Here is a 23,968-nt window from a genome sequence, read left to right as displayed (position 1 = left end):
TGCTCTCTGTGTTTATCAGCAGTGGTTTCTGGGAAGTGGTGCTCATGGCAACCAACGTAAACACCATCCGCCCTCCTCCGCCCCCTCTTCTTCCCCGTCTCGGCTTTGCGGTAGAGCTAAACCGGGCGAAAATGGCAAACCTGACTCCCAGCGAGGATCAGTATTATGAAAAGATTAAATCGATCCAACTGAGCATGCATAAAAGGTGAGTTTTCGTCCTTTTTTTAATATAACGGGAACCAGGCCTGGTGGAGACCGCGAGCTCGAGTTGTGAACCCGCTTGGCACGGGGGGATAACTAGCTAGCTGCTTAGCTAACCAGCCAAGCGAGGGAGAGGGAGATGCTGTGTAGCTACCTAGCTAGTTAATTAGCCTGTTTACTTCGGACGCCACAGTTTGCTTACAACAGTGACGCTGAGGTTGTTTTCGCAGGTTTATAGATGAATGGAAAGCTAACTTGACATACCTGTATCTTGACATATCAATAGCGTTAGCATATTAGCCAAAGTTCGTATGAAGCTAACGCTCGTGCCCTGGGTACGTTAGTAAATAACTGTGTCGACATTAACATTAACGCATCAAGCTAACTATATGTAACGTATTCGTGTTAGTTGGCACACGCTTTGCATGCGTTTCTTAATGGGTAAATTGATAAGTACCGTCAACAGTGCTGATAATTAGCGACACATTGGCTACGGAGATGCTGCAGTGTTGTGAGTGTATGACAGTTACTCTGACTTTGAGCGTGCAGGGAGAAGCGGAGGCTGCAGCTGGAGAAGGAACTTTTCTCTTACTGCACATCTGACAAACGAATGTAAGTTATACCGATTTCTTTATAATAAACAATTCACCTGACAGCGTTTATCCCCTGACCTTCACGCGAGGCGTTAATAAAACATCTTAAGTGTTTAAGTGGAGTTCTCGCTGTGTATAAGACAGTTCATGTTAAATTAGTTTTGCAAATGTACACCACATTAAATGAGTACATACTGCACATATCACTGCATCATCACTGTATATATGTTGTTTTGTTAGCGTTTTCATTTGGAAAAATAAAAAAATGGTCCAGGCATTTGTGATAATTTTCACCCAAGTAGGCGTTGTTTTACAAGCACAATGCAGAGTTGGAAGTGTGCAGATCATCTTGTTCTCATTGTAAATTGATTCTCATAAATATTAACATGCCAGGTCAAAGCAGCAAAGCTGCGGTTGATAAGAGAGTCGAGAATGCCATTTAATTTAAAACATATTGTGCTTAACCTTTTCTTGTGAAAAGTCTAGCTCTTATTTTTTGACAATGGTCCTAGATAATATTTCTTTGGAATAATAGTTCTCCACTGCCTTCAGCTCACAGATAAAATGTTCCAAACTGCGCAGTTATCTCAAGGAAATCTGTGACAGGGAAGCACGAGCAAAAATGAGAAACCTTGAGCTTCTGAGAGATGTGGAGTGCATAGAAATTGGCATGAAGGAATACAGTCCTGACCGTGGCCCTCTGCAACAAGAAAAGGTATAATGCACACGCATACACACATTCAGTGGAACACTGAACAAATAAAGCAACATTTTTTTGAATTATGTATGGTAAAATAAATCTTTACAAACACTCTGTCAACAGAGCTCAGTCCAGTTCTAGACAATTAGACAATAGACAATGTTTTTTCTAAAATTATCAGAAAAATTAAAAAAAGTTATCTTTTCATTTTTTCAAAACTGTATTTAAAAAAAAACACTTAATTTATCAGGTTGCCAAATGCAGTGTGACCAGTTATTGTTTATGTAATCTATATTCTGTATTTGTTAATGAAGCAGGTTCCTACACATTTGCCCTAATGCTGTCATTTTTACCACACAGTCGAAACATTTGCTTGCAACTGCTTGATGTGACAATAGTAAACACTCAAACTGTGCAATTTGTCATGACAAGCAAATGAATGGGGGAGAAAACAATGAGCCAGTCAGATTATCACTTAAAACTCAACGACAGTGCTTGACAGCTTAATATCAAATTAACAAAATTGGCTAATTATGACTCGCTGAGTTAATTGCCCAATATAGAGACTCTGAAGTGCTCCAGAGGTTTAGTCATTTTCTCCCCTCAAGCAGTTGGTTTATTTCCTCTTGATGCTTTATGAGTCCTACATGTTTGTTGTTATTTTGGTTGTCCTATCACACTTTGTTTCCATTCAGTAAAACTACACAGATTTTTCTGCTTAAACTCTTGTGTTTTGGTACAATAGAAAGCATAAATTCTCAAATGTACTGTGGGAAAGGTGAAGGTACACATCCACATGCTGAGATGTTGCATGTTATATTTTTTGTTAGTGAAAAACATGTTCAAATACAAAAGCGGGTGAATGAAAAATTCCGAAAGTTGTCCGTTATAAAGCAGCCATTGTTCTGATGAAAATGTGTGGCGTGTTTGAGCTAATCCAAGTGCCCCTAAAGAGGCCATTAGGGTTTTTTTAATTGGAGTTGGGATTAAGGCAGTTTGTCTGGCTGGTCAGATAAATGTTAAAGGGTGTCAGTAGTTACAGAGGACACTTACAGGGGAAAACCCCATCTGATTGACTGTGATTGACCGATGCTTGACGTTTCAACCTCTTTCACGCCACATGCAGATAATATTCACCAGCACAGCACTATCTATCTATCTATCTATCTATCTATCTATCTATCTATCTATCTATCTATCTATCTATCTATCTATCTATCTATCTATCTATCTATTTCTTATCTTTGTGTATCATTCTCTTCTCAAATCTCTAACAGGCTGGATTTTTAAAAAGGATTTCCAGTTTCATGGAGGCAAGAAAGAAAATGGAACAAGAGCATAATGCTGAAAAGGTAATATTAATATATATAACATAAAATGTCAGCTACTAGTATAGTAATAACAATAGTATTCCTGTTTGGAAGTAACACAGTTCTGTATCATATTTATTTTTTTCTGCTGTGTATTTTGTGACCTCTGTGTGTGGATGTTTTTACACATATTTTTGTATGGCTGAAAAAAAGGCACTTGGTTTTTTTTTTTAAATGTTGGATCCTTCCTTTTTGAAATATTTACAAGGTTTATGCAAATCTCAGCTCTATCAAGCTGTGTTTTCAGGTTTAGAACAACAAAGGAAAGTAGACATTATGCCTCGTAAATCTGTAGAGGAGTCTACATTTAAACTGTGTATCTGTAATAGCACAGGTGTCTAATCCTAGCTGGTGCATCTGTACAAGCGATGTAGTTCAAGCCCATAGCTGCTTTCTCCCTTCACTTAAAGCAGTTAAAGCTCTTTTAGATGAAATGTCTAAGACATCTCATAATAACTTGGAGCATGCTGTCTAGAGCAGTCACTTGTAACTGTGTGCAAAACCCCCGTCAGCCTGTCGATATTGTAATGAGCAAAATGGTACCGTCACTCTATTATGCATACAAGCCATTGGCTGGCAGTGTGCATGTCCCTCAGGCTGCAGCATTCATTAAGGGAAGCTTACCGGGCTGAAAGCTGGAGACAGATGATAACGGGATATGATTTTCATATTTAATACATTCCTTGGAAGAGCACACGCGTGCCGCAGATTGATAGAAGAATCAATTGCTACTTTAGTGAAACACTTTCTACTTTGCCCTGCAGCTACCGATGGAATCACTCAGCCAAGAAATTAACTTTTCCTCTTTTTTACCTACTTTGTGGATCTGCTGGGCAGGCTGCATGGTTTACAGTGAATGTTATTAAGCAGCTAACTGTTTGGTATTTAAGACGCTTATCAGAAAAGAAACAGAAGCCATGCTTTTTGTTATTATGTTTGGAGGGAGGCTTTTTTGCTTCACTCGCTCCCCCCCTTGGTGACATTGCAGACATGAATCAAAACTTGTCGAAAGGATTTCTAATAAGATGAAAAGTTAAAACATTGATCCTGAGACATTCTGCTGAAAGATGTTGTGAAAAGAATTCCGACCTTGGCCTAAGTAAGATACACTTATTCAAAGTTGCAAAGTGGATAGTTAACACACTTGAGCTGAATATCTTTCAAAATTAAGCTAAACAAGAAATATAAAAGTTTATAATCATATTTATGCCTTGAAAAATATATTATCAACAAGGCAATGGAACATTTTGTGGCCTAAAATGAATGCATTACATGTTACATCCACTGATCTTCCCTATATTTGCAGGTCGTAGCTGTGCACAGTCGGCACCAGGACAGCTCACTCTCTCACCTAGCTAAGGATTTTACACAACCACCAGCAGTAATTTTTATGGGCCACCAGACCTCCAGAGGGTCTGACGCTGAAGCTGGCACCACAAGTGTACACTCACACCAAGCATTGCATCGTTCACCCAATCGCAGCGTGCACTCCCGTGAACGTCTACCAAGTGGCCTTTTGAAGGACTTCAGAGTTGGCGGAGAGGATGCTGACAGCAACCGAGCACATTTATCAGATGACATTTCAGGCTCAAACGATTCCCCTGACGGCTGTAATTTGAGTGACAAACATGAAAGAACGATGGTGGTGCTCCCATCTGTTAGTGCCTTAACAGGCGCAGCTGGCAATGTGCCTTTTGGAAGTAATGATGAACAAGAATGGTCACCTTTGGTGACCTTGACGCGTTCTGAGAAGAATCTTCCTCCTAGCAGCAGCAGCCCAATGAAGGCTAAGAATTCCCCTGCAGAACACACTGACTACCGTGAGGTTGCTGATCACACGCCCATAATGGAAGACGGAGAGGGAGGTCTCAGCCAGTTGATGCCTCAGACCACTTTTGGAAAAGAAGCTCAAGATACACCAGGTTTGCAATGCTGTTCCTTGCTTGTTACCTTGTTATATGTTTTTAGTGCCTTTTTTCAAAATGACAGTTGAAAACACTTTATTTAGCCCTTTTTGAAGATTTAAAATAAGTGATTGTGCACTACACTGTGTTTACATTCAGATAGATGTGAGAGTGTCAGCCCCCCAAGTTCTGATGTGCAGTTGTCAGAGAGCAGTGCTAGTGACCTGTCCATATCTTTGACACAATCTGAGCTGGAAGAGGATCTGCCAGAGGGTGTGGCACCTGAGAGGAGTGCCACTTCTCAAGGGAGCGATGATCACAATCAGCACAGCTGCGAATCATCCCTACAATCTGATGGATCCAAAAAAACACCACAGTTAAACTCTGTTCCACTAGTGACCTTGGAAAGGTACAGTATGTATGTACTTCTGTACTACTGTTGCTGGAATTGTCAAAAGTGCATCAACATTTTGATTACTTTATGGCATATGCTCTTCTTAAATTGCACAATGCAGTCAGAACGTGTTTCCAAGATTTAAAGCTAAGCAAAGTGAGAAAAGAGAATGTTGTGCACAGCCATGCTGAACCACAGAGGGCTGGTAATGATAGGAGCGGGCGAAGACACTGTTCAGTCCTTGCCACCATCACATCAGAGGCTGACAGAAAGGATTGTGGGAGTCATGCTCTGCGCCACCATGCTCTCTATAGCTTAGCAGCAGCTGTGGTGGTGGTGGCAGTGATGCATCTTATAGGGAGAGCTCAGGACCTGTCACCAACAATATTGCCATAATCCAAGATAATGCTGTAACAGAGCAATTTTCTGCTTGAGAGACCTCAGGAAGTCCCCAATGGAGGAGGAAATTTGTGGCACCATAGAGTGTTCTGGAGGGTGGGCATGTGGACAGCACTTACAGCCACAAATCCTTGGCGTGATGATGGCCTCTGAGTTGAAGGATCATTTTGGATGGGGTTAGAGCTACAGAAAATCCCATGTGAATGTTTGCGCCCAAAGCCTCTGCATTGTCACTAGAATATGTAGTATTTTATGAACAGGTCCTCTTATGCTCTCAAAGAAGAAGAAGAAGAAAACTTTATTTGGTGTGTAATTTCTTTCCTTACTATATATCCCAGTGCCTAAGTTTTGAATCCTGTCTTTGGGTTACATGCATTATGCTTGTGTATACACACACACACGCACACACGCACACACACATATATATATAAAAAATTTGTTTTTTAGATTCAGCATCCAGTTGCACATGTGCTCACAATAATCTTTTCCAAAAAAACACACAATTTTAACACATAATTTTACTGTAACTGCAAAATATGAATAACCTTTCCGAGCATTATCTTAAATCAAATGCCGTATTTTAAAAAATGCCTGGTCACTTTATGTATCAAAAGTAGTATGAAATATTTGTATTTTCGCTCAGAGAGTGTAGCATGTTTGTTTGTGCATGACTGTATTTTTTTGTGGTCTGTTATACTGTTTATAGCATGACCTCAACAGGAACCGCAGTTAGCTTGTGCTGGGAAACGATGGTGGAGGCTGCAGCTTTCATTGTTAACACGGAGGGCTTCTGTGTACGAGGAGAAAACCGGAGGCTTTGATGTAAAGCTCCGAGAGCATCCAGTCTCTATCCTCTCTCCCTCTCTCCCTCTTGCTCTCTTAAGGTTAGAGTTTATATCGCTGCCTCCATTCAGCTCACAGTCAGGAAAAACAAGCCTGGGCAATTCATTAGATTATCCCATTATATTTCTCCTCCAGTACAGCTCGGGTGAGTGACAGTATACGACTGAAATATCTTCCAGGTTTTTTTTTATTCTTCGAGACTCAACATAATGGCCTCACTGTGTCCTGCTCTCAAATATGTCGTCCCTGAACTGCATGATGCACTGTGATGGTGACAGCATGTCATTGAATTTAAAGTTGAGTTTTTAAAAAATCCAATTCATGTGGAAAAAAATTAACAATAACGTAAATGTTTTGCAGTGTCATTAGGTCAGCGTGTTTTCACACATATCCTTCAGATGTCTGTTCTGGTTTTCAATTCAAATCTCAGCACAGAACTATGTAAAACGTGTGTTCATAGTGCAGTGGGACATATCCCAAATTTAGTCAGGCGACCCCTGCACTCATTGTGTTGTTATCACTTGTGGTACATTTTTCTATTCCTGTGTGTGTGTGATATTTGTTGCCTGTGCCAGCACAGTGAGATTCTTCTGACACCAATCACTCAACGGTGAGACCATTCTGTGTGCTAAATCACCCCGGAGTCAGTACTGTACAATGTGGAGCAATATCGCTGCAGAGAGGCTGACCTCTTCCTTCTAGCTAACAATGCGCTCCTGATGATGTCGACACACGGACAACGGTGGCATCTAAAGTGAGGTTGGAGACCTTGACATGGAAGCTGGCAACAATACAATGAGACAGAGAGAGGTTTGCAGAAAAACACAACTAATTCCCTGTCTAAAGGTCTCTTTTTGAAGAGCATTGACAAATAAAGTGGAAAGAGAAAGATGACTATTTCAAGGCCCACACTGACGATAAGGGAGAGAGAGAGAGAGAGTGAAAGATAGAGCTTTTGCCTATGCTACTTCAGCCACACTGAAGAGGACTTAGCACAGACGGATTGCACACTACAGAATGTCATGGATATAATTCAAGCTGCCAGCTTAATCAGGATGTTACCAGGAAACAACCTGCAAAAAAGAGGGAGCAATTGTTTGCTGACCCCTAACCCAGGAGCCCATTACAGATTGTCATAAATTCTTTTTTGGCTCCTTTTATGTAGCGGGCCTCAGGATCTCTCGGCTTGGGGTTTCCGGGAGAATTCAATGAAGGCCACCCAGAGCTTAATTCTCAAAAAAGAGATGGATTCCCAATATCCACATGCATTAGGCATCCATTTCTCATTTTGCAGCCTCACACAGGACCAGATTAAAGTGTAAATCTCTCACCAAAAGAAATCGTCTTGAGGCCCCGCTTTTTTTGTTATGGTTGCATTTTTCCCATACACTTTTTAATGTGATAGTCTGCTAATGTTACAGATTTTTAACATTTTCATTTGTTTATTTGCATTATCATGTTACATATTCATCATGAAGTTTATTTTGCAATGTAAGTGCACATAGCTAATTTAAAGTTTAAGTTCAGCAGTAGGCAGCCTATTCTACAAGTTCTAGTTTGAATGCCAGGTTTTACAAGCTTTCGCATGCGACCTGTAATCACAAGTGGCACCATCAATAGACGCGCTTTAAATCATTAAATTCCTGTATTGTTGCAGTAGCGTTGTTATGATCAGATTCTTCCAGCAGTCCTTGAGCACCTCAAGGAAATTGCCTGGAAAAAATGTGTCACTGATTTTTCTGATCAAAAGGAATCTTCTTCTTCTTTCTGTCTTTTTTTTTTTTTGGAAACAAATGGCAGGTCTATCGATTACATTGCATCCTCCATTTTTATTTCTTTTCACTACATTAATGGGTATTGCTTTTTTTTTTTTCTTAGTCTCTCCCAGGAAGGACTCTTTAATCTGCTAGACAGAATCGAAGGACGACTCCATTGTGAACAGACTTGCATGTATGGAGGTTCTTCAATTGATGAAAGACGACTCAATAGAATTATCAGGTGTGCTCTTCCTGTCGTTCTTCAAACTTTACCGTCTTATCCCTTTTCTCACTAACTAAATGCTTTGTATATTTATTTAACAGCCATGGGGAAGCCTGTGCAGATGAGGAAAACATATTATCCTCCTGCCAAGGGCTCTCACTTTAGATGGAGTGTCATCAACTGACATGCACATGTCTTTATTTCTGAGGGGTTTTCAAACACATGGGATTGTTCTAGTTACCACCCTTTTGAATTGTTATTGGGAGTCAGGGAGATGGAGGATGGAGAATGTGTTTCATTAGACTGGGCTTATTTTTCATAATCCTTTTCATATTTCATAGCACGATTAATTTACCGTAATTGGAGTTCTTGTTGTAAAGTATGGATAAATGTCTGGCAAAGGGAGACTTTCTCACTCATTCTAAACCCAGTATACACTTATACCCATCTGTGCAAAAATGAGTGCTGTAAATGATACTAACAACACTATCTTCTGTAGTAAGGGGTAGTGGCCGTCTTGTGTCACGACCATCACCATGTTTGTTTAGTCTTTCTATGATGTAATGTGAGCAAATTCGTATGTGCATTGATGTGTATGATTATACTATATTGTGTGTGGTGTGTTTGCTGCTGGATGTACTCTTGACCTGCGGGCTGAGCCCGGGGCTCAATTGGCAATAGCTGACTGCTCTCTATATATTGGACAGCCTTTGTAACAGTGGAGCAAGCCTGAATGACGAGGACCTTGAAGCATGTGGAGCAGTCATCCTTCATGAGCTTCAGAGGTTGTCATGGAGCACAGCAAAGGGCTGCCTGCTACCACAGGATCTCGTAAGGGCTCACCAGTCCTGCACTGATCCTAATGAAATAAGGTAAGGCTCCTGGTTTCTTTGTCAATCTAACACCATAAATCTGTTGTCAGTGTTTGTTTTGTGTTTGTTGCGATAAAGCTTTATATTGAATTTCAAAGTATTTTTTGCATAATCATCTGTTAATATGTGCATAATTAGCTGCTAATGAGTGCACAAATAATTATGTAGTAAGCATGATAACTAAGATTATTAACACTTAATATCTCATTAATATTAATAAGCATCTTATAGGCCTTATAGGGGCCTTATTACCTTGATTAAACAACCTTTATTACAAGAACCTGAAGATAAAGTGTTGCCTTTGTTTTGTATTCGGTAATGGAGTCACAATGACCTATCCAGGTATTATCATTCCTAGTCATATAAATATTTTACATAATGTTTTATTTAAAGTAATTGGACATTTCTGAGAAGAAAATAACAAACAATTAAAGTAAAGTATTGTTTATGTAATAATGTGTGTTTTGTGTGGACAAAGACATTTTCAACTGTTGTGAATAGCGCTAAAACAGAAAAAAATTCACAGCAGAAATATCAATGTGCTGAAATGTATAGGTCAATAGACCTTTCTTCTCTTTTCAGAGAGACAGTGAACAGACTTATGGTAAAGGTGAATTCTACTTTTCAGACCAAGAGTGGGTAGCTGCCTGTGCACTTTCTTTTTTTTTTCTTGTGGTCCAGAAAGTGGGGGAGGGAGCACGCACTTATAAGAGACGCTGCGATATTGCACGCTACCATTCGATACAGTCTTCCTTGTCCACAAATGTAAAGGTCATCTTTGGTGTCACCTTGTGCAGTAACATTGCACGGGTGAATGTCATGAGTAAATTAAAATGCCCTATCTGTGACTTCCAGTCCTTTGGATAATGAGTAGTTATACTCTGAGCCAAATCCATGCTCTGCTTCACTACTCTATTGATTCCACCGAGACCTTCCCTGCTATATACTCAGTCCAAAGACACAGATGTCCCTCTCTCTTCTGTGGAGATACCCATTGGCTTTTTGACCTGTTATCCACTTTTAAACCAGGAGCTTTATTGCTGTCTCTGTGTATTCAGTGTTAACTGGAATTCATTAATGATTTCTATCTTCTAAAGTGCCTTAAGGTGGACTAGCACACAACACTTTGAGAGAATTTCATAAATAATTGCTTGACAAACACATTCAGATGTCTTCACATAATGTTCAAACTTTTAAGCAGCCTCAATTTTCTTGCTAGTCAAAGAATTTTTCATTGGAAGGAGGCAGAATTATGACTATTTGTAGATGTCCTACTGTTTATTTGATAAGAAAGCCTCTCTGTCTCTTCTACCAAACCCACCCCCACCCTCACTGCAGCGCCAGCCTCCCTCCTGATGCCGCTCGGCTGTGGGATCGCTGGTTCAAGCACGCCCTCCTGCTCAAGGAGCGCCGTGTCCTCAGCACTAAGCGCCTGGTACAGCTGTTCACACCGCTGCTGCTGGAGCGCCATGCCACCTATAGCCACCAGGTAGCGTTGGAGGCACGTACAATCCCATTACACATACAAATAGGAGGTCATGCACACTTGCATTCACTGGCACTCAGAGCACATAAACATGCACATATGACTACAGGAGTAAAATGGCTTCCTTTTTCTTTTTTCCTAAAAGGCTAGTGTTTTTGTTTCTTTGCATGTTTTTTTAGAAGGGAGCTGTAGTTGGTACTGAGTGCCCTCTTTGTGTCTGGTGTTTGAAACCAAGCCCCGGCTGCCTACTCATCAGATTGCTCCACACGTTGACCTAGACAGAAGGGAAACCCTGACCCATGTGCTAATCGCAAATTACAGCCCCTGCTTGGCTTCTTTCATCTCATGTGGCGTATTCATCTGAGAAACACTTGCTTTTAATTTGGTATTAGCCGAAAGTATAGCCATCAGCTGGGTCCGATTGAAAGGGGGAGCCATTTGGACCTTCTCCGCAACAGACAGCATTATTTTAAATTTCCCACTCATTGACCTTGTGCAGCTCATGCTCAATTAAACAAAAAAGGAAATTGCAATTAATATTCACACTTAAGGCCAAAGATAAAGTCAAGAGATTAGTCAGGAATCCCACTTTATAAGAAAATGCACCATTCCATTTGCAGGAACAGTCACATACACAACATCTTGGTTCTTGTGGCTTGGAGATCTTTCTCCAGTGCCCCCAATACAATGAGAGAGGGAAAGAGGGAGACTGTAGAGCCTCTTGAAAATATGAACGGACAAAAGGAAGAGAGGCGCTGCCATCTACATCATTGTGTCCAAGTGCATCAGGAAAAGCCTGAGTGAAAATCTTTCTCTCTGTTTATCTCTCTCACTCCATCTACTCCATCTATTCCTCTCTCACTCCCTCTATTTCTCCTTCTCTCCCTTCATTTTTGTCTCAATCACTCTCTTTCTCTCTCTCTCTCTCTCTCTCTCTCTCTCTCTCTCTCTCTCTCTCTCTCTCTCTCTCTCTCTCTCTCTCCCTCTCTCTCCCTCTCCCCTCTGTCCTCTCATACAACAGCTTACTCTCCACACACAAGAGCAAACAGAAATTTCCATTCACGTAATGCCATACAGCCTGGCTACACTGACAAATGGGAGCATGCAGCTCGCATGCACACACTCAAAGAGGCCCTTTGAATATTCAAGTGCTAACAGTTGCATTCATTGATATTTAAAATGCAGTGGGTCTGCGAGAGCCCTCAACCCATGGTACATTTGACTAAATCTAAAAAAAGAACAAAGACGGATATTGGGGACAAGGATCAAGACAGTTTTTATTGTGCAGCAGCATCAAATACCAAGTGGCAAGCTTAGATTGGCATGTGTTTGCCTCCCTTCCCCTCTCAGAAAATGAAAGCATGTACATTGTCGATGCTCACTGCGACCTACTGATAACAACTTACAACGTACTTAAAGTTTGTTACTGTCAAAATCCTCCTGATCATCCCCTCCATATTAGTGCTCATTAAAAGTAGCAAATGGCCATCTGAGGCTGAGAGGCAGTCTTTGATCACAAAAGAGAGATGATGATGGCAGGATTTGATATGGGGGAGGGAAGAAGGAGAGAAAGGAAATCGGTGTGTGGCATCTCCCTGCTCCTCATCTCCCGGAACAGCTCCTCTTAATTGTGTATCCTCATCTCCCCAGAGATAAAAAATGAGCTGGAGAGGGAGGAAGAGAGCAGTTTGTCTCAATTCTCTCAGCCAAGAGGGGGAGATATCTGGAATGTGTTGCACATTAACGCCAGGGTGATTGCATTCTTTAGGCGCTTCTCTAATCTCATGGATGAGAAGAGAGGGAGAGATTGGGGGGGGAGGGAAAAAGTGTGATTGAGAGGGAGAGCGGGAGCGAAAGTGTGCGAAATAATCTTTTTTTAGTTAAACGAGCGAGAGAATTTGAAGTTATTTTCTCTTGGCGTTTGAACACGCACTACAGCTGCACCTCTGTGCGAGCAGCCGTGGCCAAAGTAAATGACTTGCCTAATCGGCGAGAGTTCAATTTGACACTTCCTTCACAAAATGGGAACAATTAAGAGTGTGGTTTTAATTTGTGCTGCTCGCAGGCCAAAGTGCTGCTGAGGACACTTGTGTCCCGGTCCAGTGAGGAGTGCCCCTCAGCAGAGGACGAGAGTGACTTGTCTTCTTCGTGTGGTCCTCCTTCTCTCCTGGCTGATGGTGATGTGAAGCCCACCAGGCCGATGCAGAAGCAACAGATCCAAGGTTACTGAAGATTATAAGGGTGATATGAAAGAAGCCTGAGAAATTCTAACTACAAGACAATATTAGAATGCTGATGTTTGGTTATTAGTAACACTGGAATGGTTGCATTTTTCTAAAAATCTGTCTCCAGCAAGTGTTTTGGTCTTGTTGCGGCTGACAGTAGTACACACCCACACATATCCAAACCATTCCACACTGAGATAAGTCTGTCTTTGCCCAGTAATATGTAACAAGACCATTAATAGGAACAAATGTTAGACTACTGCTATTTTTTTACAAACTACCGCTGCAGAGAACTAAAACTTCCCCTTTATAAAAGAAATCAATTTCACCATAGAGCTTTTTTATAAATCCCTCACAGCCCAGTTTTCATACAGCCTTCTATTCAGAGCTAAAGAAAGACCCCCCATTCCCATTTCTATCCCTAAACTCCCTTCCTCCCTGCCTCCGCTTCTCACTATGCCCTTCCCTTTCTTACAGAACTACAAAGTACTGAAGAGGACAGCCAGGACGAAAGCCCTGTGGAAAGTGTTCCTATTAGAGGTAAAAAGGCATCGCCGGTGCCTCCGCATTCACACTGTCCTTATGTTGTGGTTTGTTTTCTTCCCACTGCAGTGAATAATGGGCTCTTTTACACAATGGCTGAGGCAGGATGATCAAGGTGAAACCAGGGTCAAAGTCCCACCTGAAGAGCCGCGCTAGTTCTCTCTAATTATCTCCGAGAAAACACTAGCTATGTTTTCAGCCTGGTCTGAGGCATTCTGGCAAAATTGATAATTCGCTGGCCCGGCATAATGCGGCTGCTTTAATTGTCAGGACGCCAGGGTGGGAAGCCTGAGAGATCTGTCACCGGCTCTCATTATCTTCTAAACAATGCTCTGGCAAGGCTGGACTTGAAAAATACTAGATGTGAAGGCATCCTGGAAGCAGTTGGTGTGCCCAGCCCTGAGCTGCACCTCTGAAATGTAAAGCAACCCTATATTACCCTTGGCTATCAGATTTCCTACAGGGTGTTTCATGTGTCTGCAACCCTAAGGTGCACAGCCAGCAGAATGATCGCTACACTTAATCAAAAGAGCCATAACCAGTCCAACACACACACAAAAAAATGACCAAAGATTTTTCAAGGAAGGGGTTTTGCTGGGGTGAGCAACATCAATGTCACAATCAAATACCATGACCTTGGAGCTGATAGTAATTGCCGAGCCATGCACATCTGTGTATCTAGTGGGGGTGTGTTTAGAATATGTGTAAAAGCAATGCTGTATAAAGTGTAGTGGGTGGAATAACACTGGAGATTTTTATGCACTGTAAATGTTGCATTGTTTTCAGGAAATGATTAAAAGTGGTACCTTTGTAATGAAACCAAGTTTTAAACATGTTATGTCTGGGCCATACAATATCACAACTTTGCTCTGTCCTGTGATTTGATTTGTGTGTTTTAAGCAACATCACTGAGACAACAGCCCATTATTTATTTACCTCTGCTCCGTTGTTTCTTGCCTGCACAGTCGCTGTTCTCCTTTCAAATATGATACCTACTTTAGTGCGGTGGAAAGTGATTATGAGCGTTTTTAAAACAGAAAATCAATTGTTGCCTTCCTGGTAGGGGATTCTGAGATAATGTGAGATTCTGATTGCTGTCTCATGGAAACTGTTGCTACAGACTGTAGGCTAGAATCAACAGCTTAGCTGATTGAGCACAGTGTTTTCCGCCACTCTGTTCAGCAGTGAGACCGAAAGACTCAGCTACTGAAGCGTGTTGTCTCATCAAACACAGAAACCTCTGAAAGTTGGAAACCTTCGTTTTAAACAAATATTTGACTGTGACTTTGTGTGTGTGCGTGTGTGTGGCTGCGCTTGTGTGTGTCTGAACAGAAACCAAAGCATATCAGTTACTCAAACAATCAGCCATGCAGGAAAGGCTGCAGAGTTCTGAAGAGGAGGAGGAGGACGATGATGACCTCTCAGGTGAGTGATGCGGTCCACTCTGCCAGGCAAGTAGCTAGCATCTGTAGCCTAACCATTGGTCAAAAAAAGGCCATGTGTTCTCACAACACATGAGGACAACCCATTATGATGTACTGGTTATATACATAGGTGCTAGGTTAGTGAGAGTCAAAGCACAAAGCTGTTAGTCCTAGTATTCTCGACCATTTTTGGCTCCTATCCTCATTTGTAGCCCTCAAAAAGTCTCGACATCTCGGTAATCGTGTCATCTGAATTTAGATGTTGCATGTTTATAATTCCCTAGGAGCTCCAATGATAATGTGCATAAACAAAAAATGAATATTACACATCAAGAATTCCTAACACTAAGGTTAAGATACTCAATCTTAACTTCTCATTATCTGTGCCTTAAGTTTCTATATTAATATACATTGTACAGAGATGTCCAAGTCAGATGGTTTTATCGGGCTCTGTTTGCTCTTTTAAGGAATAAATCATGGCTGTGAAGAGGACCTGGGGAGGGCCAAACGCTCCTCACATCAAGACCCTTACCCTCGGTAAGAACATTGTTATTATTCAACGGGCCACAGGAAATGGGCCACCAGACACCAAAGTGGTTGATGTACATTTGCATGGCCACTCTCATAATTCCCTGTTCATTTCCATAAGATCAAGGGGCCGCCACCCATTAACTCGCTTACAAAGACAAAAGGCCCCTAAAGCCCCTCTCACTCACTGTTTGCTGGGTTCAGCCAGGTTTTAGAAATCAAAAGCAATAAAACCACCCCCCCCACAAAAAAAAATTGGAGTCATAATATCACTGTCTTTAGGCTTGTTGTCAGAATGCAAACAGATGATGTCAAGAAGAGAATCAGGGACAACAGTTTTGAAAGAAGGGGACTCAAGTGTTGACAAGGACAAATGTCCTTTCATTTTTCACCCTTGAAATGCATTTAAGCTGCTCAAATCAGCACCCTAAGTGGTTTGAAAAAGAAGATCTAATGATAAATAGCTTGGTGGAAGCTAACACTGTCGCGGTTACATTTGAATATCAACACGACTTCATCAAATCTGCAATTGCATGTGGGTCCTCAGAGCACCTCTTCACTGCGAACCCATTTGGGCTGTAGTAATGGCTGGGTAAACGTTATGAGGAATAATCTTCTCTGATTTCATGTGATTACTGGGCACCACGCTGACACAAGGGGTGAAGTCCATATCTCCCTGGCCTGGCAAGCAGGCGCTCCCAGTCTGCCTATTAGCCCAGGGAAGGGCCTAATGGGCTGGCTCTATTGTGGTCCTCATAGCTGCTGATGTCTGCTACTGCCAGCCCCAGTGACTACCCTCTTTAATAAACATGAGCCAATTTTCGGGCCCAGACCCTCTCAGATGGTGCCTGTCTCCCTGTCATTAACGTGCATGGGAAGCCCAAAATATGTGTGATTAAACAAAATTTGCAGGACAAAAAATTAGAAACTGTATGCTGTGAGCAGCGTTGAGAGTTGTGTATATAAGAAAAACTGTAATCTCACTAGGGTTCGTAAGGGAGTAGGGCTAAGAGCTCCTAGTTGTTATCATGGTTTCTTTGGTCATACAACAATTTCCCCAGTCTTTTCTTGCTTCTCCTGGATGCTTAGATTAAGACATTCCACTTACCACAGTCACTTCTTGCGCTTTATTGCTTCCACAAGTGGTCTACAAGCCCTGCACTTAAGCGGCAGCATAACACTGCAGCCTGCTCTTGCCCTGGTTCTCTCCTTTCTCTCTGTGTCTCACTCTCTCGCTGTCTTGCCCTTTCTTCATCTCTCTGCCCCTCTTCCTCTCTGTCTTCCTGTACTGCCCTCCCCACCCACCCCTTCTCCATCCTACTTGTTAATTATTTGCTTTATTTTGTCAGCGAGCTGATGAGTGACATCAAAAGGAGGATGGAACTGGACTCAAAATAAAAAAAAATGGCTTCCTCTCTGTTGTCTTAGACAATAATTATGATTTGCCAGTTAAGCCTAGACTACAGCAGAGGGATTGTAGTTTAAAGCAGAGGCTTTAGTGCAAAAAATGCATTTATAGCCCTTTGTGAGGCTCCTCATTATGTGTGGGCCCGATTCATTAAGTAATTGGTTTGCAGTTGTTTACATGAGTATTAAGGCCTTCTATTCAGGGCCTTTGAGAGATACATTGTGCAAATGTTGCATGTTATGAATGCAGAATGAGAGGCGGGGGGCCAGTCCTATTGGCCAAACACTGCACTCGGCTGAAAAGCGAGAGAAAAGCACTGGGTGCTGCTTTGCATAGCAATGACTAGGGCCTTAATAAGCTTTACAGATTAAATACATGCAGTCTATACAAGATGCAAAGAGATACTCTTAACACATTTATATGTGCTCATTTCACTATTATGGCGTTGTAGAGAATTGAGGTCTTTCATCGTCTTTTTTTCTCTCTCTCTCCTCCCCGCTCTCTCCCACACAGTGTTTTTCAGTCAGATACTTTTATAGAATGTGCTGTTTATTGTATTATAACTCGCAGGGAAGCGACTGATTTGTCCATTAGAAATCTTTTGCTGTCTTTGTGAGTGGCAAAGTAAAATCACTTTGTGGTTGAGTGGGGATGAAAGGAATAATGCACGAAGGAGTGAGTCTTAATAAGCAGCTGCACTCCATGTAAAGACCACTTGTTCCCCTTTGTATGCGAGTGCATGCCACTGCTTCCTCTGGCGCAAAGAATCATTGTGCTCCTCTCTACTGTAGGCATTTCAGATGCCACTCCTTTCTTATTTTTATTTTGGGTTTGTTAAGACCTTTTTATTTCCACCCTGTTTTTGATCCTAAAAAATGCCTCAAAACATGCGCGTACTCACACACAGGCACACACACAGAATCCTCCAGCCATCAGCTGGTGTGATGATTGTTGTGCCTAGTGCCTGCTTGACAAAAACCTTGACTCAACAATTAGTGGTTTACAGCTTTGCCTTGGACAACAGGATGTGCTCAAGCATTCGACCTCAAATCACTCAGAGTGTCAAAATCAGACTCTCTCTCTCTCTCTCTCTCTCTCTCTCTCTCTCTCTCTCTCTCTCTCTCTCTCTCTCTCTCTCTCTCTCTCTCTCTCTCTCTCTCTCTCTCTCGATGTGTGTGGATTCCAGCTCACTGGGAGGAGGGATTGGATGGGTAAGAGGGACATGAGCTGAGAAAAGGGACTGGAGGGGAGGGGACATAGAAAGAGGAGAGCGGGAGATGGAGGGAGACAGAGAGACACTACTGGACAAAGAGGTAGTGAAAGTTGGAGGGTTCCTGTCCCAAAATCTATGTAAACAATTATACACACAATAATCATGAGCACAAAGTAGATGCACAATGAGGAAGGTGGAAACTGTACTACTATCAATATCTCCATTGGAAAATATATCCTCTCTTATTATTATGCATCCTTCTTTTTCTTTTTAGATTGACAATACAATAGTTAATCTCCTCCTTCTGTGTAGACTTGGGTCTCAACAGGACAAACAATACCGTGTTTATAGAGTGAGGTGGCATTTAGAGGCTCCAGCCAGAGGAGGTCACTGTCCAACATTGGCTGCCTCCAACCAGTAAACAACTGAGTTGGCTTTCTAACACTTTCTGTGTTTTTGTTTGTTCATTTTGATATTTACCCTGGCTTTTATTACTCTACTCAGGTACATGCGTTGATGGTGTTTTGTTGCATTGCTTTACAGTGTAACTTGTTCATATAACTTTTTTTCCACATTCTTTAGATTTTGACATGTATCTGGTAAACTTGCCAGCAAAGGTCATAAAGCACCAAAAAAAAGTAATGAGATGAATGATCTGTCCTCCAGCCATCCCTTCCACTGGCTGTCTCCACTAGACTGCCAACAGTCAGGAGGAGAGCATGCAGTGCTCAAATCATTGAGCCCAGTACCTCTTTCTCTGAGCTGCAGTACTTACTTGTTGCCAGCAGAGAGCACTCACACGTTAGAGTGTGCCCACTCGCAGTGCACTCACGGTTGCCTCTCACTGTTTGCCCCCTACTGAGGGCTATATCCTGCTACCATTCAGGCCTGTTAGAGTACATCTAAACAGGAGCCTAAACAATGTTTCTGTGGGGTCATAGCTGGGATGGGAGTAGGAGTTGATGGGAATGATGAGGTGATGGGTCTCCCTTTACCTTTAGACAAGCACTGCTGCGCAAAAGTGCTATTGTGCTATTAGCATTTGTGTGTGGGTGGCAGTAGCTTAAAAAAAGCCAGGGTAAATAAAAGCAGTTTTCTAGCTCTCGTGTGTGCAAGGCAGTTAAATGCTTTGTAAGCATTATTTCCTCCGACAGCCATCACATTCCCAAATGTGACTGTAGGATTATGAGTCAAATCTGTCTTTAGTGGCTCGAAGGACACATATTCTGGTCTTACTTGGGAATTACTTTAAACTGCAATTTGAAAGGACAGTATGTTTCATATATAAAAAAAAAAAATCACAGTTTTATTCTTAACATATAGCAGCACCACTTACACATACCCAGGTTAGATGTGAGGTTGTAGCTGTTCATATATCTATATTTCTGTGCTGCATTAACTGTAGTATATGAAAATGTTTTATACAGCATGTTGTTTCAACTGAACTGGTCTTCTTCCCAACTGATCTTGTTTATTTGTTCCACAGCAGACATGCCTATAAATATATTGCAAAAGATGTGGCAAAGCAGAATGAGGATGCTGCTCTCAGGGGCAAACAAAGCAAAATGTTTTCCTACGCTGGATCTAAAAATGTAGAGAATAGTCTCAGAAGGGCTTTTAACTTCCATCAGAGTGCCTGGATTTCTGCAAGATGAGTAGTCATTGTGTTATTCTTAAAGAAACATGTCACTTTTCCCCTTATACCTGACAAATAGTACCAACTCCCTCATTTTGCGCGCACACCGTGATAACATGATTGCCTTGCTTTTTGTAGTATTTGCAGAATATAAATCGCTACATTTCCAGCCAACTTATATTTTTACAACCTGATATGAGAATGATTTCAAAACATGTAAATTTAGAAGCTTTAGGTGTAACCTTTGAGAGTTATCTGATTTTGGTGTAATCTGACAAAACAGAGTATTGATTAAGGAAATACACAGACAGAACTAAAAAATATCCTTCTCCTCCAACTCCAGTTGTGCATATAACTCATCATACAATTTTTAAAGGTCATTATGGCTATATGCATAGCAGACACCAACTGTAACTGTTTAAACTTGAGATAAACAACAATATGGAAGGATTGCAGAGGCCAAAGAAAGAGAATGAGTGAGCCATTGTGGAAAAAGGAGGACATTACAATAGCTGTAATTTGCATCATTTTACACATTACATTCACCTCTGTCTAACAGAGCTTGTAAAACACTGGCCAGCCCAGTCTTACATATTCAGATTATTGCCTCAATTAAGGGAAACTCAGCAGAAGATGAACTGGCATAAATGTTTATGGAAACGGAATATTAGATTGGTGGGGTCAGATCCAGACTGGGCTCTCTATGGTAATAACCCTGTCTTGAAATCAGTCCTGTCCCTCACTGAAGTGGAACAGCTGATAGACCATTCCCATCCCAGGGGGAAGTTCAAGAAAAGAAAAGCCTAATTTTCTCTCCGTAACAGCTATTATTGTGGCAAAGGAGAGGAAGTAATCGTATAGATTATTGCTGTATTTTTGCCGCTGCAGGGTCTGTTTCCTAACAGTTGTAAATGGATGCACTAGTCCTCGCGGTGGAGTTGTGCTTGGACGTCTCTACTTTATCTCATATGCAGTTTAATGTGAAACTGAAAGTGGATGTGACTGCCCCTTTTTAAAATGTAGATATGTATATATTCCTCAGTTTATTACCCATCCCTAGTCTATCCCCAAATATGTCAACATGTAATGCATTTTATGGTATAGTTCTGGAGGGGAAAAAATGTTGTGATCACCAGTGGACATACAGATATATAATTTGGTACTCTCCTTCCAAAACCTGAATGTTAAAGGTGCACTATTTAGTTTTGAAGGATCTGAATCAGAAGACAAAGATCTTCACTGACTGATTCACTCACTTACTATTTTTCTTTATATTCTGTGCATCCTGCCACCTTTGTGTTGAGGGGACCGCATGTCCCATTAGAACAGCTTGTTTTTTCAGTCATAAAAAAACATATATATCTGAGTTTGTATTATTACCTCATTAATGCTGTAAATATTGAAATTCTGAGTTTGAATTTATTCTCCAAAACTACATAGTGCCCCCTTAAAGGACTCGCCCTGCAAATGTGATCCATTTTTGTTTCAAAATACGCAGCACTTTATTTCCTTTCGATTGACTGATCTATCATTCAATTAATTGTTGCAGTTCTAATAAGTTGCATGATGCATGATTTTAACTAAATCATTTTGTGTACAGTCGTCTGCCAGTCTACTATAAGCAGTGCATGATGATTCTGGCAAGTGTTAAAAACTCATGTTTGCTGCTCATAGCCGTAACACAGTCTTGGGAGATAGTACAAACCAGACACAGTACCTATCATAATGTTGGTCTAAAAATAGGCCTGACCAAAAGGAACACCATCTGCACTACTCTCCATTCACCGAATTCACAAGATTTAATTAAGCATTTTCTGACATACACGTATGTTGGCAAAGCAGAATATAGGTACTTGGCTCTCTTTTTCTGCAACACCCTCATCCGTAGCGTACCTTCAAGCTTGCAGTCAGATTGTCTGTCATTGTCTCTTTGCTTTCTTTGCAGGGTGTTTATTTGGCACTGCTTTTCTCACTCAGCCTCTGCACTGATATGTTAGAATTTTAAGCACCTGAGGTTCACCATGCTGGCTAAACAGAAGGAAGAATCATCCGAATGTCCTATAGGAAGTCCTATCAGCATATGAATGTAAAGGTTATATTCCGGTGATTATACTGGTTGTATGGTATATTGCTTTTAGTATGGAGCAATCTGTTCACTGTTAAGAATGAGATGTAGCATCCCTTTTCTCTCATTCTGCCTTGAGTGGTGCAAAGCAGCAATATATAGTTTAGAAGATAGCAATTGGAATGCTGCCAGAGTAATTTGGTCCTTATACTCAATGTACAGTCACATGTGCCAAGACTTAGCTCAGGAAGAGATGAGGAGATGAGTGTGATTGAGAGGATGACAATCAAAGAGGTCACGGGTTTGAAATGACGCAGATGGAGGGACACACCGCACAAGAGTTTTTTTTTTTTTTTCTTTTTTTCAGACTCAAGCTCATTTACTTAAAATTCGGCATCTTTTCTCTTCCTGTTTCCAAGACAATGCTTGGATATAGACAGTCCGAACTAAACAAGTAAGCCATATGGATATGTATGCTAACCTGGGAGATGATGAGGCTATATTGTGGGGTTTTGAATAGGCTCTGTGATGATGTAAATTAAAGAGGGGGCCTTTAAAATTGGGACGGGGGGCCTTATTGCATATGCATTGAGGTAGATCAAAGCCTTTTCGTAGGTCACACATTTACATAGCGATATCACCAGAGCTATGGGAACCTGGCAACCCTGTCTTTGGACTATTTTTGAATAAAGAGGGCTCTGTGGAAGTCTTTTGGCACAATTAGAACAGGAGTCAAGGAAGTTACCTCTGCTACATGGTCTGCCTGTGTTTTTCCCTTTTTTGTTATTTGTGGTGAGAATTAGTTGCTCTTTTTCAGAGAATAGCCTAAGGTAATAACTTTACAAGGCTAATAACTGTCTTTTGTGTCTTCAGGAAAGAGAACACTAACTCAAAGGCTCATTTTGCTCTACAGTCAAAAGGTGAGTATAGACAAAGTCATTTCAATTGTGTGTGAAGACACAGTGTCAAAAAAAGGTTAATTACACTGAACAGATCACCGTAAAGAGGTTCCTGTGTAGACATGACAAATTTTGAGCTTTGTAAAAACACCAACTGTTTGATTAAATTCCTCTGTAAATGCAGCCATGTCTTTTTTAGGATGTGTAAATGAAAGGAAATGACCTTGAAGCCAAATTCAGGTTACTGCAAGCTTAAATTTAAGTTGTCAGCAAGCACTACCTAATCCTCTAATAAATAACTAAAATGGTACATTTTTAGGAAATGTCTGGTCTGTTTTATCTCTGATGAAACCTTCAACAAAACCCTTGGTGACGATATATGTATGTGTGTGTGTATATATATATATGTATATATATGTGTGTATATATATATATATATATATATATATATATATATATATATATATATATATATATATATATATATATATATATATATATATATATATATATAAAATCTGTATCTCAGTTCATCACTTCATTGACAAAGTAAGATCTGAGCTACTGAATAAATAAATAATTAGATAAGTAAATAAACAAATAAATAATATTCTGAATATGGCTTGAGCAGTTGGACTCCATGGTTGCCACTATCACATCTGTATTTAATTTTCAGTGGTGATCAGATCACGTGAACTGCATTTTGTTGCCACAAGTTAACGAGAGAAAAGATTTATAAATATAAAGGGTCAAATGTTAAGACTTTGATGGTGAGATCAAGCTCAAGGTAAGCTGCAGCTTCAGCGCATTTAAATCTTGGAGTGCCTGTAAAAAGAGTGTAGAATTATAACGATAAAGAAATGATGATGGCAGTGTAAAAGGTTACACTTCAAGGGAATCGTGGAATGGTAAACATTCTGCTCTAATAATGTAATCTTGTCTTTCTTTTCTCTTCATGTTTTTCCACAGCCTTCTGGGGGGAATCGAATGACAGCGACTCAGACATTGAAGCAGCATTACGTCCTCAGCCTTTCAGCACAAACACCGATAACATTGACGACTTCTGCGACTGATATTTTCCCGCAGATATTTTTTTTTAATGCACTACATTATATCGCTGGAAAATTTCAGGCAGGTTGGCTCACAGTAATTCACCCCCTGACCATTGTTTTAGTGGTTTGCATTGTAAATCATATGCACACTGTATCATAAAAACAAATAATAAAGTTGACAGCTCTCACGCTGGGTAAAGTATGTGAAGAGTTGTCCAACACTCTGATGTTAA

General features: G+C 40.9%; 1 protein-coding gene across 3 annotated transcripts; it reads left to right on the top strand.

The window, feature by feature from the left end:
- Nucleotides 1–37: 37 nt before the first annotated feature.
- kiz (kizuna centrosomal protein) lies at nt 38–23,968 on the top strand. 3 transcript variants are annotated; one of them, XM_037072101.1, is made up of 15 exons: nt 38–205; nt 751–813; nt 1,377–1,509; nt 2,772–2,846; nt 4,171–4,786; nt 4,928–5,177; nt 8,283–8,402; nt 9,092–9,256; nt 10,595–10,757; nt 12,808–12,964; nt 13,445–13,507; nt 14,843–14,935; nt 15,402–15,471; nt 22,658–22,704; nt 23,653–23,968. In XM_037072101.1, the coding sequence occupies exons 1-15, from the start codon at nt 45–47 to the stop codon at nt 23,754–23,756; spliced, it is 2,280 nt and encodes a 759-aa protein (XP_036927996.1). In that variant the 5' UTR covers nt 38–44; the 3' UTR covers nt 23,757–23,968. The 3 variants fall into 3 exon arrangements, with proteins under 3 accessions (XP_036927996.1, XP_036927995.1, XP_036927994.1); XM_037072100.1 differs by having other exon boundaries at nt 1,347–1,509; nt 10,595–10,745; XM_037072099.1 differs by having other exon boundaries at nt 1,347–1,509.

This window comes from Acanthopagrus latus, chromosome 16, assembly GCF_904848185.1.
Source record: "Acanthopagrus latus isolate v.2019 chromosome 16, fAcaLat1.1, whole genome shotgun sequence".
Classification (NCBI taxonomy): domain Eukaryota; kingdom Metazoa; phylum Chordata; class Actinopteri; order Spariformes; family Sparidae; genus Acanthopagrus; species Acanthopagrus latus.
The sequence above is the reverse complement of the archived record's forward strand: the minus strand, read 5'-3'. Positions and strand labels throughout refer to the sequence as shown.

Excerpts from the sequence above, each read along its gene's own strand:
- kiz (XM_037072099.1), top strand. The coding sequence starts at position 45 with ATGGCAACCAACGTAAACACCATCCGCCCTCCTCCGCCCCCTCTTCTT. Across the intron at positions 814-1,346 it reads TGCACATCTGACAAACGAAT|CTCACAGATAAAATGTTCCA; the intron begins GTAAGTTATACC and ends CACTGCCTTCAG. Across the intron at positions 8,403-9,091 it reads CGACTCAATAGAATTATCAG|CCTTTGTAACAGTGGAGCAA; the intron begins GTGTGCTCTTCC and ends TATATTGGACAG.